This window comes from Cetorhinus maximus, chromosome 12, assembly GCF_964194155.1.
Source record: "Cetorhinus maximus chromosome 12, sCetMax3.hap1.1, whole genome shotgun sequence".
NCBI classification, from domain to species: Eukaryota; Metazoa; Chordata; class Chondrichthyes; order Lamniformes; family Cetorhinidae; genus Cetorhinus; species Cetorhinus maximus.
In genome coordinates this window covers 2,531,614-2,553,354 of record NC_135890.1, presented here as the reverse complement: position 1 = coordinate 2,553,354, position 21,741 = coordinate 2,531,614, and the positions used below count along the sequence as shown (strand labels likewise).

Sequence of the window (21,741 nt, the reverse complement as noted above, 5' to 3'; positions counted from 1 at the left end):
TTACAATTGTGTAAGACAGGCTGAATGATCCAGAGCGTCTTTTCCTGTCTGTCATTGTTGGAGGGGGAAAGTTACCTGGATGTTTTATACCAGGAGGAAGTCACACCCCTTAGGATGGGGTCTTCTGATTTGGTCAGTGACCAGGGCCAGGAGAGTGCAAGTGAGGCAGGTAAGGGGACTCAGAGTGCAGGAGTGTCAGCCTCTGAAATTGTCCAACAGGTTTCAGGTTCTCTCAGCTTGTTTGGATGAGAGTGGGGGCTGCAGGATGGACGAGCAAACTGACCGTGGCACCGTGGTACAGGAAGCCATTTAAGTGGGGGGAGCAATAAGGAATGTAGTGGTAGTAAGGGACAGTATAGTGAGGGGATTGACACTGTTCTCAGCAGCAAAGGACGAGAGTCCAGAAGGCTGTGTTGCCTGCCAGATGCCAATGTTTGGGACATCTGCTCAAGGTTGGAGAGGAACTTGCAATGGGAGGGGTAGATCCAGTGGTCATGGTCCATGTAGATGCCAATTACATAGGCAGGATGAGGAAGGAGGCTCTGCATAGTCAGTATGACCAGCTACGCACCAAATTAAGAAGCAGAATGTCAAAAGTAATAACTTATGGATTATTACCTGAGCCACGTGCAAATTGGCATAAGACAAATAAGATTAGAGAAATGAATGCTTGGCTCAAAGGCTGGTGTGGGAGAAGTGGGTTCTGGTTTGTGGGGCACTGACACCAATACTGGGGAAAGTAGGATCTGTACCATTGGGACGGTCTACACCTGAACCGTGCTGGGGCTGGTGTCTTCGCGAGCGGCCTAACTAGGGAAGTAGAGGGGGTTTTAAACTGAATAGTGGTGGCAAGGGATCAAATTGGGGGCAGGTGGTGGCATAGTAGTATTGTCACTGGGCTAGTATTCCAGAGGGTAATCCTCTGAGGACCCAGGTTCGAATCCCACCACAGCAGATGATGAAATTTGAATCTAACAAAAATCTGGAGTTAAAAGTCTGATAATGACCATGAAACCATTGCTGATTGTTGTAAAAACCCACCTGGTTCACTAATGTCCTTTAGGGAAGGAAATCTGCCATCCTTACCTGGTCTGGCCAACATGTGACCCCAAACCCACAGCAATGTGGTTGACTCTTAAAAATGCCCTCTGAACAAGGGCAATCAGGGATGGGCAATAAATGCTGGCCTAGCCAGCGATGCCCACATCTCATAAGTGATTAAAACAAATTTTTGGGAAGACATAGTTAAACCAAAGAGGAGAGACAGGTATTAATATGGGAAATGATAAACGGACTGTGACAGGAAGGGACAGAGAGCACAAATTTAACAGTAAATCAACAATTAAGACTAGACGCTGCAAAAATAATAAAAGGACAAAACTGAAGGCTCTGTACACATGTAGCATTCAAAACAAAACAGATGAATAACAAACAAAATAGAAATAAGTAAGTACAATCTGATAGCCTGTACGGGGACATGGCTACAGGGTGATATAGATCGGGACCTAAATATTGAGGGATATGTGACATTTAGGAAGGACAGGAAGTTAGGAAAAGGTGGCTTTGTTAATTAGCACATTAGAGAGGGAAGACCTAAGTTCAGTAAACCAGGATGTAGAAGCAGTTTGAGCTGAGATAAGGAATGATGAAGGCAAGGAGTCATTTGTGGGAGTGGTGTACAGGCCCCCTAATTATAACTACACAGTAGGATAGAGTATAAAAGAAGAGATAATGGGAGCGTGCCCAAAAGGTACAGCAATAACCATGGGGGATTTTAATCTACATATAGACTGGAAAAATCAGATGGACAAAGGTAGCATAGATGAAGAGCTCATAGAATGTTTTGGGGATAGTTTCTTTTTTTCATTCATTCATGGGATGTGGGCTTCGCTGGCTGGGCCAGCATTTATTGCCCATCCCTAGTTGCCCTTGAGAAGGTGGTGGTAAGCTGCTACTTAAAACAACACATTCTGGAGCTAACCAGAGAGCAGGCTATACTAGACCTGGTATTGACCAATGAGATAGGATTAATTGATAACCTCCTGGTGAAGGCACCCCTAGGTAGCAGCGATCATAATATGAATGAATTTTGCATTCATTATGGGGGAGGAACGTGGGCAACCAAGACTAGTATTTTAAACTTAAATAAGGGCAATTATGAGGGCATGAAAGCAGAGCTAGCTAAAGTGAACAGGTAAATGAGGTTAAGGGATATGCCAATAGAAGTTCAGTGGGAGACATTTAAAGGGATATCTCAGAATACACAGAGTATATACAATCCAATGAGAAATAAAAATCCCAAGGGGAGGGCCCACCATCCGTGGTTAACTAAAAAAGTTAAAGACAGTATCAAACTTAAAGAAAAAGCATATAATTACACAGACGGTTGGCAGGTCAGAAGATTGGAAAGAATATAAAGAACAGCAAAGAACCACAAGCGGATTAATAAGGATGGAAAGATTAGCATATGAGAGAAAGCTAGCTAGTAACATAAAGATGGATAGTAAGAGCTTCTATAGATATTTAAATAAGAAAAGAGTTAACAGAGTGAGCATTGGTCCTATAGAAAGTGTGTCTGGGGAATTGAAAATGGAAAGTAGGGAAATGGCGGTTGAATTAAACAGTTATTTTGCTTCAGTCTTCACTATAGAGGACAGAAGTAACATCCCGGAAATAGCTGTAAATCAGGAAATGGGAAATGAGGGCGGAGGTCGGGAAAATTACAATCACCAGGGAAGTGGTATTGAGCAAATTGCCGGGCCTGTGGGCTGACAAATCCCCAGGTCCAGATAGACTTGACATAAGGTCTTAAAAGAAGTGATGAGTGAGATAGTTGATGCACTTGTTTTAATTTTCCAAAATTCCCTAGATTCGAGGAAAATTCCATTAGATTGAACATAGCAAACATAACTCCTTTATTCAAAAAGGGAGAGAGACAGAAAGCAGAAAACTATAGGCCAGTTAGCCTAACATCTGTCATAGGGTTAGAAGCTATTGCTAAAGATGTTATAGCAGGGCACTTAGAAAAATTCAAGGCAATCAGGCAGAGTCAACATGGTTTTGTAAAAGTGAAATCATGTTTAACCAATTTATTGGGGTTCTTTGAAGGAGTCACATGTGCTGTGGATAAAGGAGAACCGGTGGATGTGCTGTACTTAGATTTCCAGAAGGCATTTGATAAAGTGCCACATGAAAGTTATTGCAGAAAATAAAGGTTCATGGTGTAGGGGGCAACATTGGCCTGGATAGTAGATTGGTTGGCTAACAGGAAGCAGAGAGTTGGCAGAAATGGGTCTTTTTCTGGTTGGCAGGATGTGACAAATGGTGTGTCACAGGAATCAGTGCTGGGTCCTCAACTTTTTACAATTTATATAAATGACTTGGATGAAGAGACTATAGGAATGGTTGCTGAATTTGCTGATGATACAAAGATAGGTAGGAAAGTAAGTTATGAAGAGGAGGTAAGGATGCTATAAGGTGATATATGTTAAGTGAGTGAGCAAAGATCTGGCCATGGAGTATAACTTGGGCAAATGTGAAGCATTCATTTTGGCAGGAAGAATAAAAAAATAAGCTTATTATCTAAATGGTGAGAGATTACAGAACTCCGAGATTCAGAGGCGCCTGGGTGTCCAAGTGCATGAATCACAAAAAGTTAGCATGCAGGTACAGCAGGGTAATGAGGAAAGCTAATGGAATGTTATCATTTATTGTGAGGGAAATTGAATACAAAAGTAGGGAGGTTATGCTTCAGTTATGCAGGGCACTGGTGAGACCACATCTGGAGTATTGTGTACAGTACTGGCCTCTCTATTTAAAGAAAGATGTAAATGTGTAGGAAGCAGTACAGAGAAGGTTTACTAGGCTAATACCAGGAATGGATGGGTTGCCTTATGAGGAAAGCTGGACAGGTTAGGCTTGTATCCACTGGAATTTAGAACAGTAAGAAGCTGCTTAATTGAAACCTTTAAGATTCTGTGGGGTCTTGACAGGGTGGATGTGGAGAGGATGTTTCCTCTTGAGTGGTCGCCCATTTAAGACAGAGATGAGGAGAATTTTTTTCTCTCAGAGTGTCATGAGTCTTTGGAACTCTCTTCCTCAAAAGGCAGTGGAAGCAGGGTCTTTGAATATTTTTAAGGCAGAGTTAGATAGATTCTTGATTAACAAGGGGGTGAAAGATTATTGGGGGTGGAAGGAATGTGGGGTTGAGGTTACATTCAGGTCAGCCATGATCTTATTGAATGGAGGAGCAGGCTTGAGGGGCTGAGTGGCCTACTCCTGCTCCTAATTCATATGTTTGTATATGTCTGAAAGGATAGAGGGAGAAAATCAGCTTACAAAGTAAATGAATCCGGAGCCTTTTTTTCTGGACATCGGGGAAATGCTGCATCTGAGCAGATGTTAGCCCACCCACTTCTTTTGCTAATCTGTTACAAGTTTCAGACTTTAGATGAGAAGATTGACTCTTGAAGTAATGCCAAGTTAAAGTGCTCTTGACATGGCCACACAAATAATGGTCAGATTCCTCAACATATCATTTGTAGAAATTGAAAGTGCTGATTTCTCATTAAACAACAACGTTTTTGACCATTTTGTTATAGATTTGGTTGAATTTCATTAGATTAATTTACTAAATTAATACAGAATAAAAGCTAATTCCTAGAGAGGTATACCTCTATCATTTACACTTAATTAATTACACTGTGAAAATCCAAATTCTTAGCCTAGTTTGTTTTACCTCGTGGTTCAGATGACACCAGAATAGGTGAGAAAGTAAGTTGCAATGACGAAATAAGAAATTTACAAATGGATATGGACAGGTTAGGTGAATGGGCCAAAGTTTGGCAGATGGAGTTTAACGTGGATAAGTGTGAGGTTATCCATTTTGATCGGAAGAATAAACAGGCAACTTAATATTTAAATGGAGAGAAACTTCAGAATGCTTCAGTGCAGAGGGATCTGGGTGTCCTCGTGCATGAATCACTGAAAGCTAGTATGCAGGTACAGCAGGTAATTAGGAAGGCAAATGGAATTTTGGCATTTATTGCTAAAGGAATTGAGTATAAAAATAGGGAAGTGTTATTGCAACTGTACGAGGCATTGGTGAGACCGCACCTGGAGTACTGTGCACAGTTTTGGTCCCTTTACTTGAGGAAGGATGTAGTTGCTTTGGAGGTGGTTCAGAGGAGGTTCACTAGATTGATTCCAGAGATGCGGGGCTTGTCTTATGAGGAGAGATTGAGCAGTTTAGGCCTATACTCGCTAGTTTAGAAGGATGAGAGGAGATCTATTTGAGATATAAGATGCTGAAGGGGATAGACAAAGTAGACATGGAGCGGATGTTTCCCCTTGTGGGCATTCTAGAATGAGAGCCCATAGTTTTAGGCTAAGGGGTGGTAGATTTAAATCTGAGACGAGGAAGAATTATTTTTCTTAAAGGGTCGTGAATCTGTGGAATTCACTACCTCAGAGTGCAGTGGATGCCGGGACACTGCATAAATTTAAGGAGGAGATAGACAGATTTTTAATTATTAACAGATTGAAAGGTTATGGGGAGAGGGCGGGAAATTGGAGTTGAGGCCAAAATGAAATCAGCCATGATTGTATTGAATGGTGGGGCAGGCTCGAGGGGCTGAATTACCTACTCCTGCTCCTAGTTCATGTTCATATTCAGAACTCAAAGCCAGGGTTTCACATGGTCACTGTCTAATGCTGTCAGCTTTCTCTTCTACTTTTGAAGAATGTATTATATAATCCCCCATCTAATCAGGAGGTTCTGATACCTACCCTATAAATGAGGCGAATTTGAGCTTCATTTGGGCTGATATTCAGGTTAATGACATAAGAGCAGAGGACCTTTGGAGCAGGTCTAGACAATTCAGCTAAATCACGACTGACCTATAGTTCAATTCCATTTTCTTACTTTTGTTTATATCTTTTCGTTGACATCTTTGCCTAACAATGATCCAGCAATCTCAATCTTGAAAATTTCAATTGACCCAATCCTCTCAGCGATTTGTTCCAGATTTCCAATTCACTTTATGTGAAAAAGTGCTTCCTGATTTCACTCTTAAGAGGACTAGATCAAAATTGAAGATTATGCTCTCTTTTCTGAATTCCCACTGGAATAAATAGTTTCTGTACCTACCCCATCATGTCCCTTTATCGTTTTGATGATTTTGATTAGATAACTCCACAATCTTCTCAATTTAAAGAAATGGTTGTGTTTATTTGTGCCACAACACTAGGCAGAGCACCTCCTGCACATGCGTAGATGCCTTATAGTGATGCAGGAATTACAGCCTTACATCTACTGCATGCTTCACCCTAAAAGTATGCCTTACAATAAAGATCAGGATAACAAAACCATGACAGAGCAAGAGGGGAAAATGCCAATGAGAAAGTAATGGCAGTGCCAGCAACAATAACTGGTTCCCTTGGTGCTAAATCCAGATCCAGTGAATGTATTAACCATAACATTTAATAATGGAATAATCCATATCTGCCAAATAACTATGCCCAAACTACCTTGTGCAAAGTTTCTTGTTCAATTAAGTGAGCACAATTTATTACCTTCTTAATTAAACTATTAAATTAAAAAATCATCACTCAACATGGGGCTGGAGACCATGACATTAAGGCTCCCATTAACTACCAGCTGAGCTAGCCAAACTGTACAGGAACTTGTTCCACAAAGTGGTTCCAACGTGGGTGACAGCTCCTCAACTCAGTCTGAAACTTTTTCAAACTTTTGCCCCCTGCTGGCCTGAGCAAAAACAGCTTTTGGACAAGGTCGTGTGGGCACAGTTCTTTGGCACATGTGGTTTGTTCCATTATGAAATGTTATAGCTGACACATTCAATGTTATTGTTGCTGGCATTGCCGCGAATTCTCATTGGCATTTTCCTCTCCTACTCTGTCATGGATTTGCTAGCCAACTCTTCACTCTGAGGCATTATAACATTTATAAAACGAGGCTTTAAAACTTCACCAATGCTCCTGCCACTAATCGGAAAGGCACCAGGAACAGTGTTACATGGGCTGGCAGCCACAGTGCAGGCTGAGTGCACACGTATAACCATTTCTGACACCTTTCTGATAGGCAGCAGGAGTTACAGTGCAAAAAGTACAAGTCAACTTTATGCAACCTGTCCACATAACTTGACCCTTTAAGCCTGTGAATTGTGGTGAGTCTGCACAATGCTCCTTCCATTGCTAACATATCTTTGCTGATGTTTGGTGCCCAGAACTGAATACATTATTCCATATGGGATCTGACCAGGCCTGTATATAACTGAAGCCTCACTTGCTCACTTTTGAAATTCCAACTTAACGGCCAACTTCCCATTAGCCTTGTTTTATTTGTTATATCTGTCCACTAGCTTTTAGTGATTTGTATAAGTGATTTGGACACCACAATTGCTTTGTTCCTAAGTTCATCCCAAAATATTTGTTTCTCTTGGATCTAAACTTGATGACTTTACATTTTCCCACATTGAACTCCCATTTGCCATTGTTTTTCCCACTCACTTAATCTGTCTGTATCCCTTTGTAACTTTCTGCTCTCATCCACATTTAGATATAAAATTATCCTTGTCTTCATCTAAACGGTGACCTATATGGAGTTGGGGTGCCAATACAAATCCCTGGGAGCACCATGGGCTGGAGTGCTGTGGTCGTTGCCCCTCCCCGGCTAAAATGTCAGTGGGGGGGAGCCTTCCTAGGGAAGAATGGCTGACCTACTCATTTCAGGGCCAATTGGCCATTAATAGCTAGAGGTAGGTTTTCTGCCCCTCCGAGTTCCCAGCCCCTGACTGGTCAGCAGCTCTCTTCAGTACAGGTAGCACCAGCGGCAGCGGTGGCCACTCTTGGTATTGCACTTGGATGATGAGGAGGTGAGCTGTGATGGATCAGAACATTGTATTTGTTTGGGGGTTAGCCAGGTGTATTGGCAAGTGAGAGTCGGGGCTGGGGTCTGAGAGGCCGTGGCGAGGGTGGTTACACCGATGGGCCCAGGAGGTGAGTCAAGGAGGTACCCACTGCCCACCACCAGCCTGTGCAGGGAATTCTGCTGGGCGGCCACTCGGCCTGGGTCTCTCTTGGTTTATTCCTGATGGTGGTGGGCTGGGACCTTTAAGTAGGTATTAATTGCTTACCTAAGGGCCTCAATTGGTTCACTGGTGGGTGGGTCACCTACTGCAACCCTCACAACTGGTAACATTGCATTGGGGACAGGGGCATGCAGAGACAGGGGTGGGGAGGCTGCCCGCTGGATTCAATTAGCCCCTTTTCTTCAAACCTGCCAGTGGGGTCTGTTGAATCCAGCCCCATTTCTCGCACCCCTCCATCAGCTGGTGAATTTATTTCTATTTTCTCTGTCTCATCCCAAACAATTAACAGCCCATGTCACGGGGATACCTCAAATCCCATGTGCTCTCATTTTTGTAAATCATTTCTTACCACATGTTTCTGAAGGTCCATATGGGCACAAGCAATGGCATGTTTCTATTCACCATGTTGGCTACTGAGTCAAAACATTCAACTAGATTAGTTACACATGACCTACCTTTCACAAACATATGCTGACTCCCTTTGATCAGCTTATATTGTCCAACTGCTCAGCCACTCTGTCTCTGGTGATCCGGTAACATCCTATACTTGATGTTAGTCGAACATGTTTGTAAATAACTGGTTTCCCTATGCTTTCCTTCTTAAGTAATGGAGTGATATTTGCAATGTTTCAACCTAATGGCAAAATTGCTGAATCTAGAGAACTTTGAAAGAATATGGCTAATGCATTTGAAAGTTCCTCAGTTATCTTTAGGTCTTGGCAATTCAGCCTATCTTAAACCCCATTATTTTCTTCATTACCATTTAAAAAATGATGGGCAGAATTTTACCCGTCGGGCAGGCTCAGCGGGGGCGGGCGGGAAGCTGACCCCCGCCCGCGATCAGGTCCAGAAGGCGGTTTCACGCTGACGGGCCAATTAAGGTCCGGCCAGTGTGAAACATGAGCGGCAGCGCTCAGCGCTCAGCGCTGCCTGTGCGGGCGGAGGGAGCGTGACCTCCACACATGCATATGAGTGCACACTTGTAAACGTCACTGGGGCACAGAGCTACCTTAGGGAGATGAACAGATTTCAAAAGCAATAATAAAGATTTTATAGATGTTATAAAACATGTCCCCTCGTATGACTCTGTCCCATGAGCAGGGACATGTTATTAATTCAATTTTAAAATTTTAATTTTATTTTTATTTGCTTTTGGAAACCTCATCCCGCCCGTGGATGAGGTTTCCAAAGAAGTGCAAAGGCCACTTGGCCATTTCGACTGCCCACCAACTGCAAGGTTGCACGGGCAGCAAAAAATTAATTTTAACTTTTTAATGGCTCACCCGATGTTATTGCCCGCCATTTTCTGCTAGGTCAGGTGGGCACATACCCGCCCGCCAAGCTAAAATTCTTTCCCTATATCAACATAGAATCATACAGCTAAGAAGGAGGCTATTTGGCCCATCATCCCTGTGCAGTCTCTTTGGAAGAGCTATCCTGTTGATTCCAGTTTGCTGTTCTTTCCCCATAGCTTTGTAACTTCATTCCCTTGAAGTATGTAACCAATTCTCTCGCGGGTGTGACTATTGAATTTTATCCTGCCATCATTTCAGCAAGTGTATTCCAGACCATCAGAATTTACTAAGTGGAAATAAAATGTCATTTTTCTAGATATCCTGGATTAAATCCAGAGTAAATGTTAATAGCAGAATAACGGTCAGCACTGTCTGAAAGCCAAACATGGGAACAAGATACAGACTGGCACTCGGGGAAAAGTTACAAAATGGAGGACAGAGCTCATGGTCTACTCTGGACCAATGCTTTGTTCTTTTACTACTACCATTACCACCATCTTAGCCTTTTCTTCCATAGCTTTGCAATATAATCTCCCCTTCCTCTAACCCATCCCTGACTTTCCCTTTTGCTCCACCTGACGGTCCTCCCTTTCTCAACAGCATAAAACCCATCACAATTCTACTTCTCTTCAGTTCTGAAACTTGAAACGTTACCTCTGTTTCTCTCTCCACAGATACTGCCAGACCTGCTGATTTTTTCCTGCACTTTCTGTTTCTATTCCTTATTGTGCATTATAGTCGCATCTGCATCCATCTTTAATAGGGCCTTAACCCCCCCTTAACACTCTTTTTATCCAGATAGTGGTTTGGTGATACAGAACTTGAGTATTGTTGAAAAAAGAGACATGCTGTTGAAGCTTTTCGTCTTGCACTCATCAGGACAATTCACAAACATACCAAATGTAAAGGGAACAACAATTTATACCGCATGAGAAGAGAGTGTTGATTGGTTGGCAAGCTGCCTCTGATTGGTAGAGGCATTGCCACAGAGAATGCACCAGTTGACTGATGACTGGCAGTTAGCTGCCAAGCTTTGTTCTTCCCTTTATATTTGGCATTCTCGCAAATTGTCCTGATGAGTGCAAGATGAAAAGTTTCAACAACATGTCTTTTTCTCAGCAATACTCTTTTTATCATAATACATTTATAAAGTCCTTTGTTGTTAGCTTTCCTATCTCTTGTAAGTTTTTTTAAATATTGCCTTTTACTTATTACTTTCTTTTCATTGCTTTGCTGCTTTTTATTGCTTTTTCAGTCAACTTGATTTCCACTTTTCTTTGCATCTGTGTGAGACTATTCCACTAACTAGGTAATGTCTCTTACCTCATTTGCTGTCCATGTTGGCTTAACTACATTTGAAGCTTTTGCCTTTTCAGGGTATGTACAGATTTTATATCATACCAAGCACTTCTTTAAATGCTTTCCACTGTTAATCTCTATGTTCATCCATTAACTATTCATCCCCGTTCACTGTGATCAATTTATTTCTCTTCACTTTGAAGTTTATTTGCTTTTCTAAATTTAATGTCTTAGTTTCTGAGTCTCCCTTCACCCACTGAAGATTAATATCAAATTAAGCTGGATTAGGGTCACTATTTGTAAAATGTTCCCTTATCAACAGATTGAGAGTTAAGTCATTCTGGCTCGTTATTTATCACTAAACCCAGCATGACCTGTTTTCTTTTTGATTCTAAAACATATGGTTTGAGAAAACTATCTCGAATGCACCATCTTCTGAATGGCAATTACAGATGGGTGATAAATGCTAACCTTGCCAAGGTTGCCCACATCACATAAACCATTTTTAAAAATCATGAACTAAATTGTATGTATTATTTAAACTTTAGTGGCTCCCAGTCTGTGTGAAAATTAAAATCTCCCATTACAACCACTTTATTTTGCTTCCCTAATCTCTGCATTTATACATTGGCCAGAATCTTTGTGTCGGCATGTGGGGATGGGCGTGTGTCCCGACGTCACCGCGCGTCATTCCGATTTTCAGCTCGGCGGGCACGCACCAGAGTTGCATGCGTGCCCGCCGAACTCTCAAAGGCCTGTTAAGGCCATTTAAAAACTAATTAAACTGCTTAACATAGCTGCCCGTCCAACCTTAAGGTCGATGGGCAGATGAAGAGCCCAGGCGGCCTTCGCATTTTTCATGAAACCTCATCCACGGGCGGGATGAAGTTTCATGAATGATTTATAAGTGGAATAAAGATTTTCCTTAAAATTCATAGACATATCCCAGCTCATGTTACACTTTCACATGAGGGGACATGTCCTAATTTTTTTTCTTCTTCATTATTAACATTTTTGAAACTCAAACTGATCTCCCTGAGGCAGCTCTGTGCCTCAGGGAGATTTCTGCGCTCCTTCGAATGCATGCGCGAAAGAGCTGAGGCCCCAACTCAGCCTATTCCCCCCCGCCCACACAGGGAGTGCTCAGCACTTCCAGGTGTGCGTCACGCTGGGCGGACCTTAATTGACCCCCCCCCCACGTAAAATGGAGGCGTGCAGCTGATTGCATGGGGCGATCGGCTGCATGTCCGCCCGCACCCATTCCCGCTCAACCCCCCCCCCCAGCGGGGAGAAAATTCTTCCCATTAATACTATCAAGAGGTTTGTAGATGACTCCTACCAGAGTCTTGCATCCTTTATTCATTAACTCTACTTACGTTTCTCCTGCCTGATTACCTTCACCGAAATACTTTCTTTCTACTATGGGAATTGAGTATTTTATCAATATTGCTACTGTCCTACTTTCCTAGTTTCCCTGTCCTTTCTACTGAACCTATTGCTTGGAATATTTAGCTTCTAATGATGCTCAGATCATAGCTAGATCTCCATCATAACTATTGTATCATGCCCTTTATGCTGAAATTTTGCTTCTAACTTACGTATTTAATTTTTTGTGCTAAAATAGGTTATGGAGTTGAGTACTGTATGGAGTTACCAGACCACCTGGATAATAGAGTATTTATGAGAAATTGGAAAACTTGAAACTTCCCGGCTAGCAGCATTTTTCCTGAAGCATCTTGAATTAATAAAAAGTGAATCCAGATCCCCAATTACCTTTTCTTGAATTATTCAAACATAAGAGTTGCTTTCTGTCCGATATTGCTGCCTCTCTATTGCTGATCTCCGTCTTTCTTTGCTCTCTCTCTTGGCACCATGAAACCCATTTAGAAAAGCATCGCCTGGAACTCCTACTTAAAGTTCACATTCAGATTTATAAATGCTTCAATAATTTAAAAACACAGTTTCAAGTGTTATGGCTACACTTACAGGAAGTCAGACTGGAAAAAAATGGAAGAAAACCTTATAAAGTGTAATCAGAAATAACTTTGCAATCCACATATTTTGTAATGTTTGGCGGCGAACTTTGTGTGACCTCTACAACATAAAGAAAACTGGTCTTGAGAAAAAAGTATAATCGTAACATTTAAACTTTTAGCATGTTTTTAATTTGAATAGTCAATGCTCTTACTTGACAAAAGGCGATGTTTTATGCTTCCACCATCACAATAAAATCTTTCATTTTCTTGCAACCTTCCTTCGTGCAGTATCCTGTAAATTCAGCTTGCAACAATATGCCAGCTCCTGTGTGCCAAAGGCAATCAGCATCAGCATCTAATAGCACAGTATTTCTTTGTCCTTAACACTTATATCAGGAAGTTATAAAAATGAGAAACCACAAAATGCATTGGAGGAACAACTCTTTAAGTGGAAAGAATGTTGAATACATTGAAAACAGCAAGATTCCACGTCGCAAATTAATTCTCTTTTGGCTCAAACCCAATGTTTTCTAATGGAAACAACTTTGCCAACAGGAAAATAATGATCCAGGCAGATACTGCATAAGCAAAAGATGTAGTTATTAGTCTGATGCATTTTTGGAGTGTTCTGTTTTATTAATCGTCTGGACAAGTAGAGCAAGATAGACCTCAGTTAATTTTATGCTGTAGTTTTTTTTCTGATTTTTATTTTGGAGTTACATATTAAATGGCAACATTTGGATATATTACTTTGTACAAGATTTCAGTGTTTGTTCAACTGTATTGATGGTTCGACATTAATCATAGGCGGAATAAAGGTTGTCGGAATGTCTCTCTCTCCCAAAGATGGTCCACGTGTTTTCGAACAATACTGTCTTCCACTTCCACCTGGAAGGATAAGGGACCAGTTCTGAGACAACGGTCCCAAAAACCCAACAAGGTCCACTTCCAAAATTCCGCACAAAAACTGTGTCTCCTACAGTGAATCTGCGAGCTTTGCTATGAATATCGTGATTCAGTTTTTGGTTACTCTGATTCCTCTCTACCTTCCTCTTTAAGTTTGGAAACACCAGGCTTAACCTTTTATGTTGGCGGCGTTTCATAAATAATTCAGACGGCGTTGAACCCTCAATCAAATGAGGTGTTGTACGATAACCGAAAAGAAAATGGGCAAGTCGATTTTCTAGAGTACCTTCTGATAACCTCTTCATTCCAGATTTGAAAGTTTGCACAGCTCTTACTGCTAAACCATTTGACAAAGGATGATGTGGTGCTGTTTTAATATGTCTGATTCCATTTAAACTCATGAATCTCTGAAACTCTGTACTGGTAAAAATGATCCTGTTATCCGAAACGATGATTTCTGGCAGGCCATGTCTGCTAAAACATTGATGCAGCTTTTCAATAGTTATGCTCAATGTCAGTGATGTAACTTCGTACACATCCATCCATTTAGAAAGCGCATCTATGATCAAAAAAAAATGGTACCTCAGAATAGCCCGACGTAATCAATATGTAGTCCAACCCAGGGTTGACCAGGCCACTCCCACGGACGCAGTGAAGCTGGAACAGGCAACTTCCGTTGTTGCTGACAATGGAGACAGTGCTTGACCGTGCTTTCAATGTCACTGCCAATGCCTGGCCACCAGACAAGTACTTTCATCTTCGATATGCCTGGATGTGCACTGCTGAGCTCTGTCAAGATGGTTCTCTTTTTCGCGAAGGGATGACAACTTTTGATCCCCACAACAAAATTCCATCTTGGCAACTTAACTCTGTTTTTCGGGCATGGAATGGTCTCATCTTTTCAGATACAGGTGAATTTGGCCATCCGTGCAATACAAGGTCTCTGACTTTTGACAAAATTGGATCCCTGCCCGTCCAATTTCTAATTTGCTCCACGCACACAGGTGAAGAATCCAAGAAATTAGGTACAAGAAGAACTTCTTCTGGCACTGGAGCATGTACAACGCTATCTGGTAATGGGAGATGACTGAGTGTGTCCGCATTTCCAATATGTAAGCAAGGATGGTACATAAAGGTATACTGATACATAGATAATATCTAAGCCCAACGTTGAATTCTTGCTGATGCTATTGGAGGAATGGCTTTATACTCACTGAATAAACCCATTAATGGTTTATGGTCCGACACAGTGGTGAAATGTTGTCCATGTAGGTACTGGTGGAATTTCTTCACTCTAAAAACCATCGACAAACCTTCCTTTTCTAGTTGAGAATAACCCTTCCCGGCTGTGGAGAGGGTTATTGGGACTTAGCCATTGGGCCTTTCTGATCCATTTTCCATTCTATGTGATAACACAGCTCCCACACCATAAGGAGAAACATCACATGTTAATACCAATTCTTTCGATGGGTTGTGGTGAACCAATAAACACGATGAATGCAATAGCTTCTTAACTTTCACAAAGGCTTCTTCCTGAATTCCATGACCAACAATGATTCTTTTTAACAACAAGGGCAGGATTTTTCCCTTGGCAGGGGCAGGCAGGGGCAGCCGGGAAGTGGACAGCCGCCAGCAATTGGCTCTACACCATGATTTCACGCTGGTAGACCAAATAAAGCCTGCCCAGCGTGGAACACAAGCGGCAGCGCTCAACGCTACCTGTGCGAGTGGGGAGAGGAGGGCGAGAGGGCCTAGTGCGATCTTTGCGCATGCGTGCAAAAGAGCACTTCAATCTCCCTGAGGCATGGAGCTGCTTCAGGGAGATGAAGCGCTGTTTAAAAATAAAGGAAATAAAATTGTCATAAAACATGTCCCCTCATGTGACTCTGTCACATGAATTTAATTCAAAATTTTAATTCAAAAATAAAATTTTTATTTGATGTTTATTTGCTTAGGAAACTTCATCCCGCCTGCTGAACAAATGGCTGACCTGTCAATCAAACAACTCTCAAAGACCGCTTCACAGCTGTGTAAACAACCCACACAGGGCTGAATACATTAGTGAGAATAGGAGCTCAGACAAGCATTCATAATAGCCATTTGTTCAGTTCATTTCTAAGATGTCAATGTTTTCAGTTTGAGAGCCTTTGTTGACACAGTTGCACAGGAGGTGGGATTGTGAGATCAGGAAATGGCCCCAACTGTGATCCTTGCCTCAAGAATGAAAATCCCAGCCTAACCCAACCTTTCCTAATATTTCCTTGAATAAAAATAGAAAATGCTGAGAAAAATCATCTGGTCAGGCAGCAGATATGGAGCGTATATCTCTCTCCACAGGTGTGGCTTCACCTGCTGAGAATTTCCAACATGTTGAGTTCTTGTTTCAGATTTCCAACAAATGCTTTGTCCTAATATCTTTTCATATAGCTCAATGTCAATTTTTTTCTGTTAATGCTCCTGAGAGGTGCTTTGGGACATTTTGGGACATTTAAAGGTGCTGTATAAATGCAATTTGTTTTGTGTTAAATGGGTTAATAAATGCTAAGCTTACAGAAAAAGAGAGCATGTGTTTACAATGCCCTTCATGTCATCAGAATATCCCAATGTGCTTCAGATAGAACATTGCTGAAATACAGTCACTCTTGTAACGTGGAAAATTGCGGCAAAACATTTGCAAACAGTATGGCTCTATAAACGACAATGAGATATATGACCAGAAAACCAGTTTTGCTTTAACTGATGTTTATAGAGTGATAAATACTGGCCAGGGTAGTGCCAGGGGATGTTTTATATTCACATGAGAGATTCTAAGTATCAGCCAAGATTACGTGCTCAAATCCTGGATTAGGGCTCTGAAACAGAAGTGAGAGTGTTCCCACTGAGCACATTGCTTTATACATTTTTTTCCCACCAACAGCTAATTAATTAACTTATTTGGATTACCCTGTCAAGATAGATGATGCCCAGCATGGCAACCATTACTCTTGATTCTGTTCCTTCTTCATCAAACTGAATAAAATAATTCGTACATTGTGTTGCAAATAAACCTAAAAATAAAACCCAAAGAATTTAGCACATCATGCTGTCAGTAGCTCGATATTGGGGAATTTCCATCAAGGATCCTTATAGGATCTTAACTGGCCAAGAACAATTGATATTTTTTAATATTTTCTCCCCATTATTTCTCTTTTCTTCTATGATCACCTGAAAGAATTACTACAGTGACCCTTCAGTAACTCACCTAATTGACTATTTCTCACGTCTAAACCCAGTAACTTTTACCAGCGGGCTATTGCCCCAAGCCTGACCCTTTGTTACAAGAACGAAAGGCTTTCATTTACATCGAGCTTTTCATGACTACCGAATATCTCAAAGTGCTCTACTTTTTGAAATGTAGTTACTGTTGTAATGTCAGAAACGTGGCAACCAATTTGCACCTAGCAAGCTCCAATAGACAAACGTGATAATGACTAGATATCGATTTTTCTGATGTTGATTGAAGGATAAATATTGACCAAAACATCCTGGATAACTCCTCTGCTCTTTGTCAAAATGGTGCTGTGGGGCCTTTTACATCCACCTGAGAGGGCAGATGGAGCCTTGGTTTAACTTCACCTCTGACAGTTCAGCACTCCCTCAGTCCTGCACTGGAGTGTCAGCCATTTTGTTTTGTGCTCAAGTTCTGGAATGAGAGTTGAACCCACAACCTTCTGATTCAGAGGCAAGAGTTAATCTCAGCTTCATGGACTCTCAGGTTAGATTCATAGGATAGCAATCAAGGGGTTAATACTGGTTGATTGTTTCTTATCACTGACAGAATGAATGGAGTGGGGGTGATCTTTATGCAAGTTGTACTGTCCTTATTGCAATTTTGATTGAGATCAACTAATTGAAGATCATACCTGCAGCTACCTGGTTCTATGGCTCCACACTACATTAACTCAACTCTATATTCCAGGATTGCACACTTCCTTTTTTCTTGAAGGAAAGCAGCAACATAATCATGCTGTATAATGTTCAGAGTTTATAAAGATAATTTTATTTTACAGATTCACTGGCCTGGAACCAAAGAAAGAGTTGAAATGTGTAAATTGACAGGAAAACATCCCTTTGTAAGTATCACTGAAAAAACCCATTTCATTGTTTTAACTTTCCACTGGAAAAAAGATTGCTACGCACTGTTATACCTGTACTATGAGTTTTTCAATTAGGCAGTTGACATTTAAATATCCAATGAAATAATCAGACACCAGTTTCCTGAGGAGATATTCCAGATCTAAGCTTTGAATCCTCAGTGTATTATGGGTTTGGATTACAGGGAATCTGCCACTGTGTTTGGATCCCAAGCTGTCTGGATCCCAGGGTGTGTGGATCATTACTCATTGAGAGACGAGGCATGTGCACTTATGATGGTTATACAAGATATGAAGTCGGCTAAGTGCAGCAGCGACCGAATGAAGACATTTGTGGGAAAAAAATAAAACATTGTGAATGTTGGAAACCTGAAATAACAAGAGAAAATGGTAGAAGTAAGCAGTAGGTCAGTCAATGTCTTAAAGCAGAAGATTGTTTAACTTTCAGAAAACAACTCTTTGTCAGAAAATATAATTCAGTTGTACTCTTGTATTTCTGAGCAGACCATATGATAGATTTCGATTGACATGCACTGGAGTGCGAAGATGGGTTTGGAATGTTTGTTCTGTAGCTGTGCAATTTCAGGAATATTGTTGAACATGAATTTGCTCCAAGCATAACATTTCAATGTTCATACCCATTATAGATCTGTCTCAACTCCAGCACTGCCTTAGGTATAGTTTCCTGGTGAATTACTCGTCCATTATAAGCATTCAGTTATATTTATAAAATATCTGTTGGGTTAAAGTTATTAGAATCTATAACTAAGGAGAATTAAATTTGAGCTGATTAGAAAGAACCAACTTGGATTTCTAAAGGGTAGGACATATCCAACTAACCAAATTGATTTTTGAGGAAGTCACTAAAGTAGTGGACAGGGGAACATCTATGGATGTAGTTTATATGAATTTCCAGAAAATATTCAATAAAGTTCCATATAAGAAACTGTTAGTTAACATTAAAGCTCATGGAATTGAGGCAATTATTGACCTGGCTCAGAGATTGTTTTGGTGATAGCAGACTGAAGTTAACAATAGTAGATATGTGCTCAAATTGGAAGGAAGTATCAAGTGTGTCCAACAACGATTGGTGCTCAACTATTCACTAGATTAATTAATGAATTAGATAACGCAATAGACAGCTTTATATACAGGGTTTGCTAGTGACATAAGATTGATGGCATAGTAAATATTGTGAGCATTAAATTAAAAAGAGACAGTGATAGATTAAGTGAATGGGCAGAATTATGGCAGAGGGAGTTCAATGCAGAAAATATTAGATCAGCCATTCAACCAGAAAAAGGATAGATGCCTTTACTTTTAAAGGGTCAAAAGCGAGGAACAGTGGTATTTCAGAGATTTAGGGATCAATGCACACACAGGTGATGGTGGCATCATGTCACTGGACTGGTAATCCCGAGACCCCAGGCTAATGTTCTGGCGGCAGGTGGCTGGTGGAACTTAAATTCAACTAATAAATCGGGAATGTAAAGTTAGTCTCAGTAATGATGACCATGACAACAATCATCAATTGTTGTCAAAACCCATCTTCACTCATGCCCTTTAGGAAAGGAAATCTGCCATCCTCACCTGGTCTGGCCTACATATGACTCCAGACTGATAGCAATGTGATGGCCTAGCAAATTACTCAATTCAATGGCATTTAGGAATGAGCAACAAATGCAACACCCAGATACCATGAAAGAATAAAGAAAGATAACTAAAATGTTGTGGTCAGGTAGAAAAAAAATCAAAAGACTTCTGGAATGTTAGCCTTTATAACTAGAGGGCTATAACATTAAGGAAAGAAAGGGTTGCTATAGCTATACAAAGTCCTGGTTAGACCACAGCTGGAATACTGTGTACAGTTCTCACACCACACCTTAGAAAGGAAATATTGGCCTTGGAAGGAGTGCAGCACAGATTCATTTTTTTAATCATTCATGGAATGTGGGTATTGATGACAAGGACAACATGAGGAGCTGATTAGGAGCTGCTCTTCAGCCTCCTCTAATACAATTGAGTGGTTTGCTAAGTGATTTCAGAGGGCAGATAAGAGTCAACTACATTACTGGGGTCTGAAGTCATGCATAGGCCTAGACCAGAAGTAGACGGAAAATTCTCTTTTCTAAAATACATTAGTGAACCAGATGGAATTTTATGACAATCCAGTAGCTCCATGGTCACCATTCTCAATACTAACTTTCATTCTAAATTTATTTAGCAGATGAATTTAAATTCTCCAGCTGTCACGATGGGATTTGAACTCATTTTGCCATATCATTAATCCGAATCCTTGGATTGCTAGGCTAATGACAGAAATACTATGCTGCTGTGTCCTTGCTAAAATGTTACTGTTGCTCCAAGGTTTAAATTATTAAGAGCGATTACACAAATAAGGTTTGTAAAATAAGGTTAAGGGTGAGCTTATTGAGGTTTTTAGAATTTGAAAGGGAGAATAGAGGGAAACATTTTCCAGTAGTGGAGGAGTCTCGAACTAGGGAACATAACCTTAAAATCAGAACCAGGCCATTCAGGAGAGAAGTTAGGAAACGCTTCTTAAAGCAAAGGGTGGTAGAAGTATGGAACTCTTTCCCACAGAAAGCAGTAGATGCTGGGTGTCAGTTAATAATTTTAAATCTGTGATTGGTAGAATTCTGCTAGCCAAGGGTATGAAGGAATATGGAATCAAGTAAATAAAGTTAGGATACAGATCAGCCATTATTTTATTGAAGGGTGGAATAGGCTGGAGGGGCTGACTGGCCTACCCCTGTTCCAATACTAATGACTTTCTACTGAAAAGCAACATGGAAACACATTTTACGTAATTACTGAATTCTCAGGGTGATGTGGCCCAGATAAATGCTAAATATTGTGTGCTTATATTTTAATAGTGACTTTTTTTCTCTTATAAAACTTGATAAAGGGGAATTATATAAGAAGGAACATGTCTGAGATAAAAAGAACCATTGTAACTTTTTAAAAATGAAAATGAACATTAGGAGTTATGTCAAAGGTTTCCCAGGACCCCACATCAAATTACATAGCTACAAAATCCCATTCAGAAAGACTGACTTTGTGACACATAATATGATGAATGTAACCTCTTGCTGCTAGGTGCTAGGGGTCACATTAATGAAACACGTTTTTTGGCAGTTTCAGCCGAGCCTCCTGTTGACACGAGCCCAGAGGGCAGGATTCTGAAACTGGGGTTGAGGTTTCATTGTAGAATAATTTGCATGGGGGCCCTAGTTAGTGGATTTCATCACTCTAGCCTTGAGGACTGTTCTGTCATCACATTTATAATAATGACAATAATTCATCTTTATTTAAAGCATATTAAATCAAATGTTCCATAGATATATTCTCCCTCACCCTGAGGTGAACATCAAATCATTGCAAAGTTTGTTTCAGTCATGACTTGCTAAATTGTACTATTTCTGCTCTGAACTTAGGAGCTCTTAATAAATAAACTGTTGTTTGTATTCTGTTAACAATTGACTACAAGCCTATTAAAAAATAAATTCATGACATAAAACTCCAACTGCACTTAACCTGTACAATAATTACTTTGTGTACAATTCTTTGTTGGAGAATTTGGCAATAAATAACTGTTATCCTCAGAATCACAATTTTTTTTTACTATGTGCCAAGAAAATTGAAAATATAAAACTAAAGAGAAAAAGAAACTCACTTATTACCTATGCATAGGTAAAGATTTTATTAACAATCATTAATTTAAAATTATCTCATCTGGATTGTATTTTGCTAAGATCTAAGATAGTGGAATGAAAGTTAAAATCCAACAATGTGAACATAAGCGCTTTTGATATCTACTTAGAGGCATGATTAAATATTAATGTAGAAGCAAGCTACAAGCAATCTTATCAAGCATAAAGAAACAATTAATATAGACCAAAGAACCAGATACATGTTCAGCACCAATAACAATACAATAATTGTTGCAAACATTTCCAAAAGTGCAGAAACCTTTCCAGTAATGATTTTTTCTTTAAGTTTT

General features: G+C 40.4%; 1 protein-coding gene across 5 annotated transcripts in view; it reads left to right on the top strand.

The window, feature by feature from the left end:
• The window catches only part of LOC144687166 (semaphorin-3D-like), a 380,732-nt gene that overhangs the window by 195,441 nt on the left and 163,550 nt on the right, over positions 1–21,741 (top strand). For all 5 annotated transcript variants that reach the window (XM_078552912.1, XM_078552909.1, XM_078552911.1 and 2 more), the window contains one exon: positions 17,637–17,699. In XM_078552912.1, the coding sequence (XP_078409038.1) occupies positions 17,637–17,699 (63 nt within the window). The remainder of the gene's footprint in view (positions 1–17,636; positions 17,700–21,741) is intronic.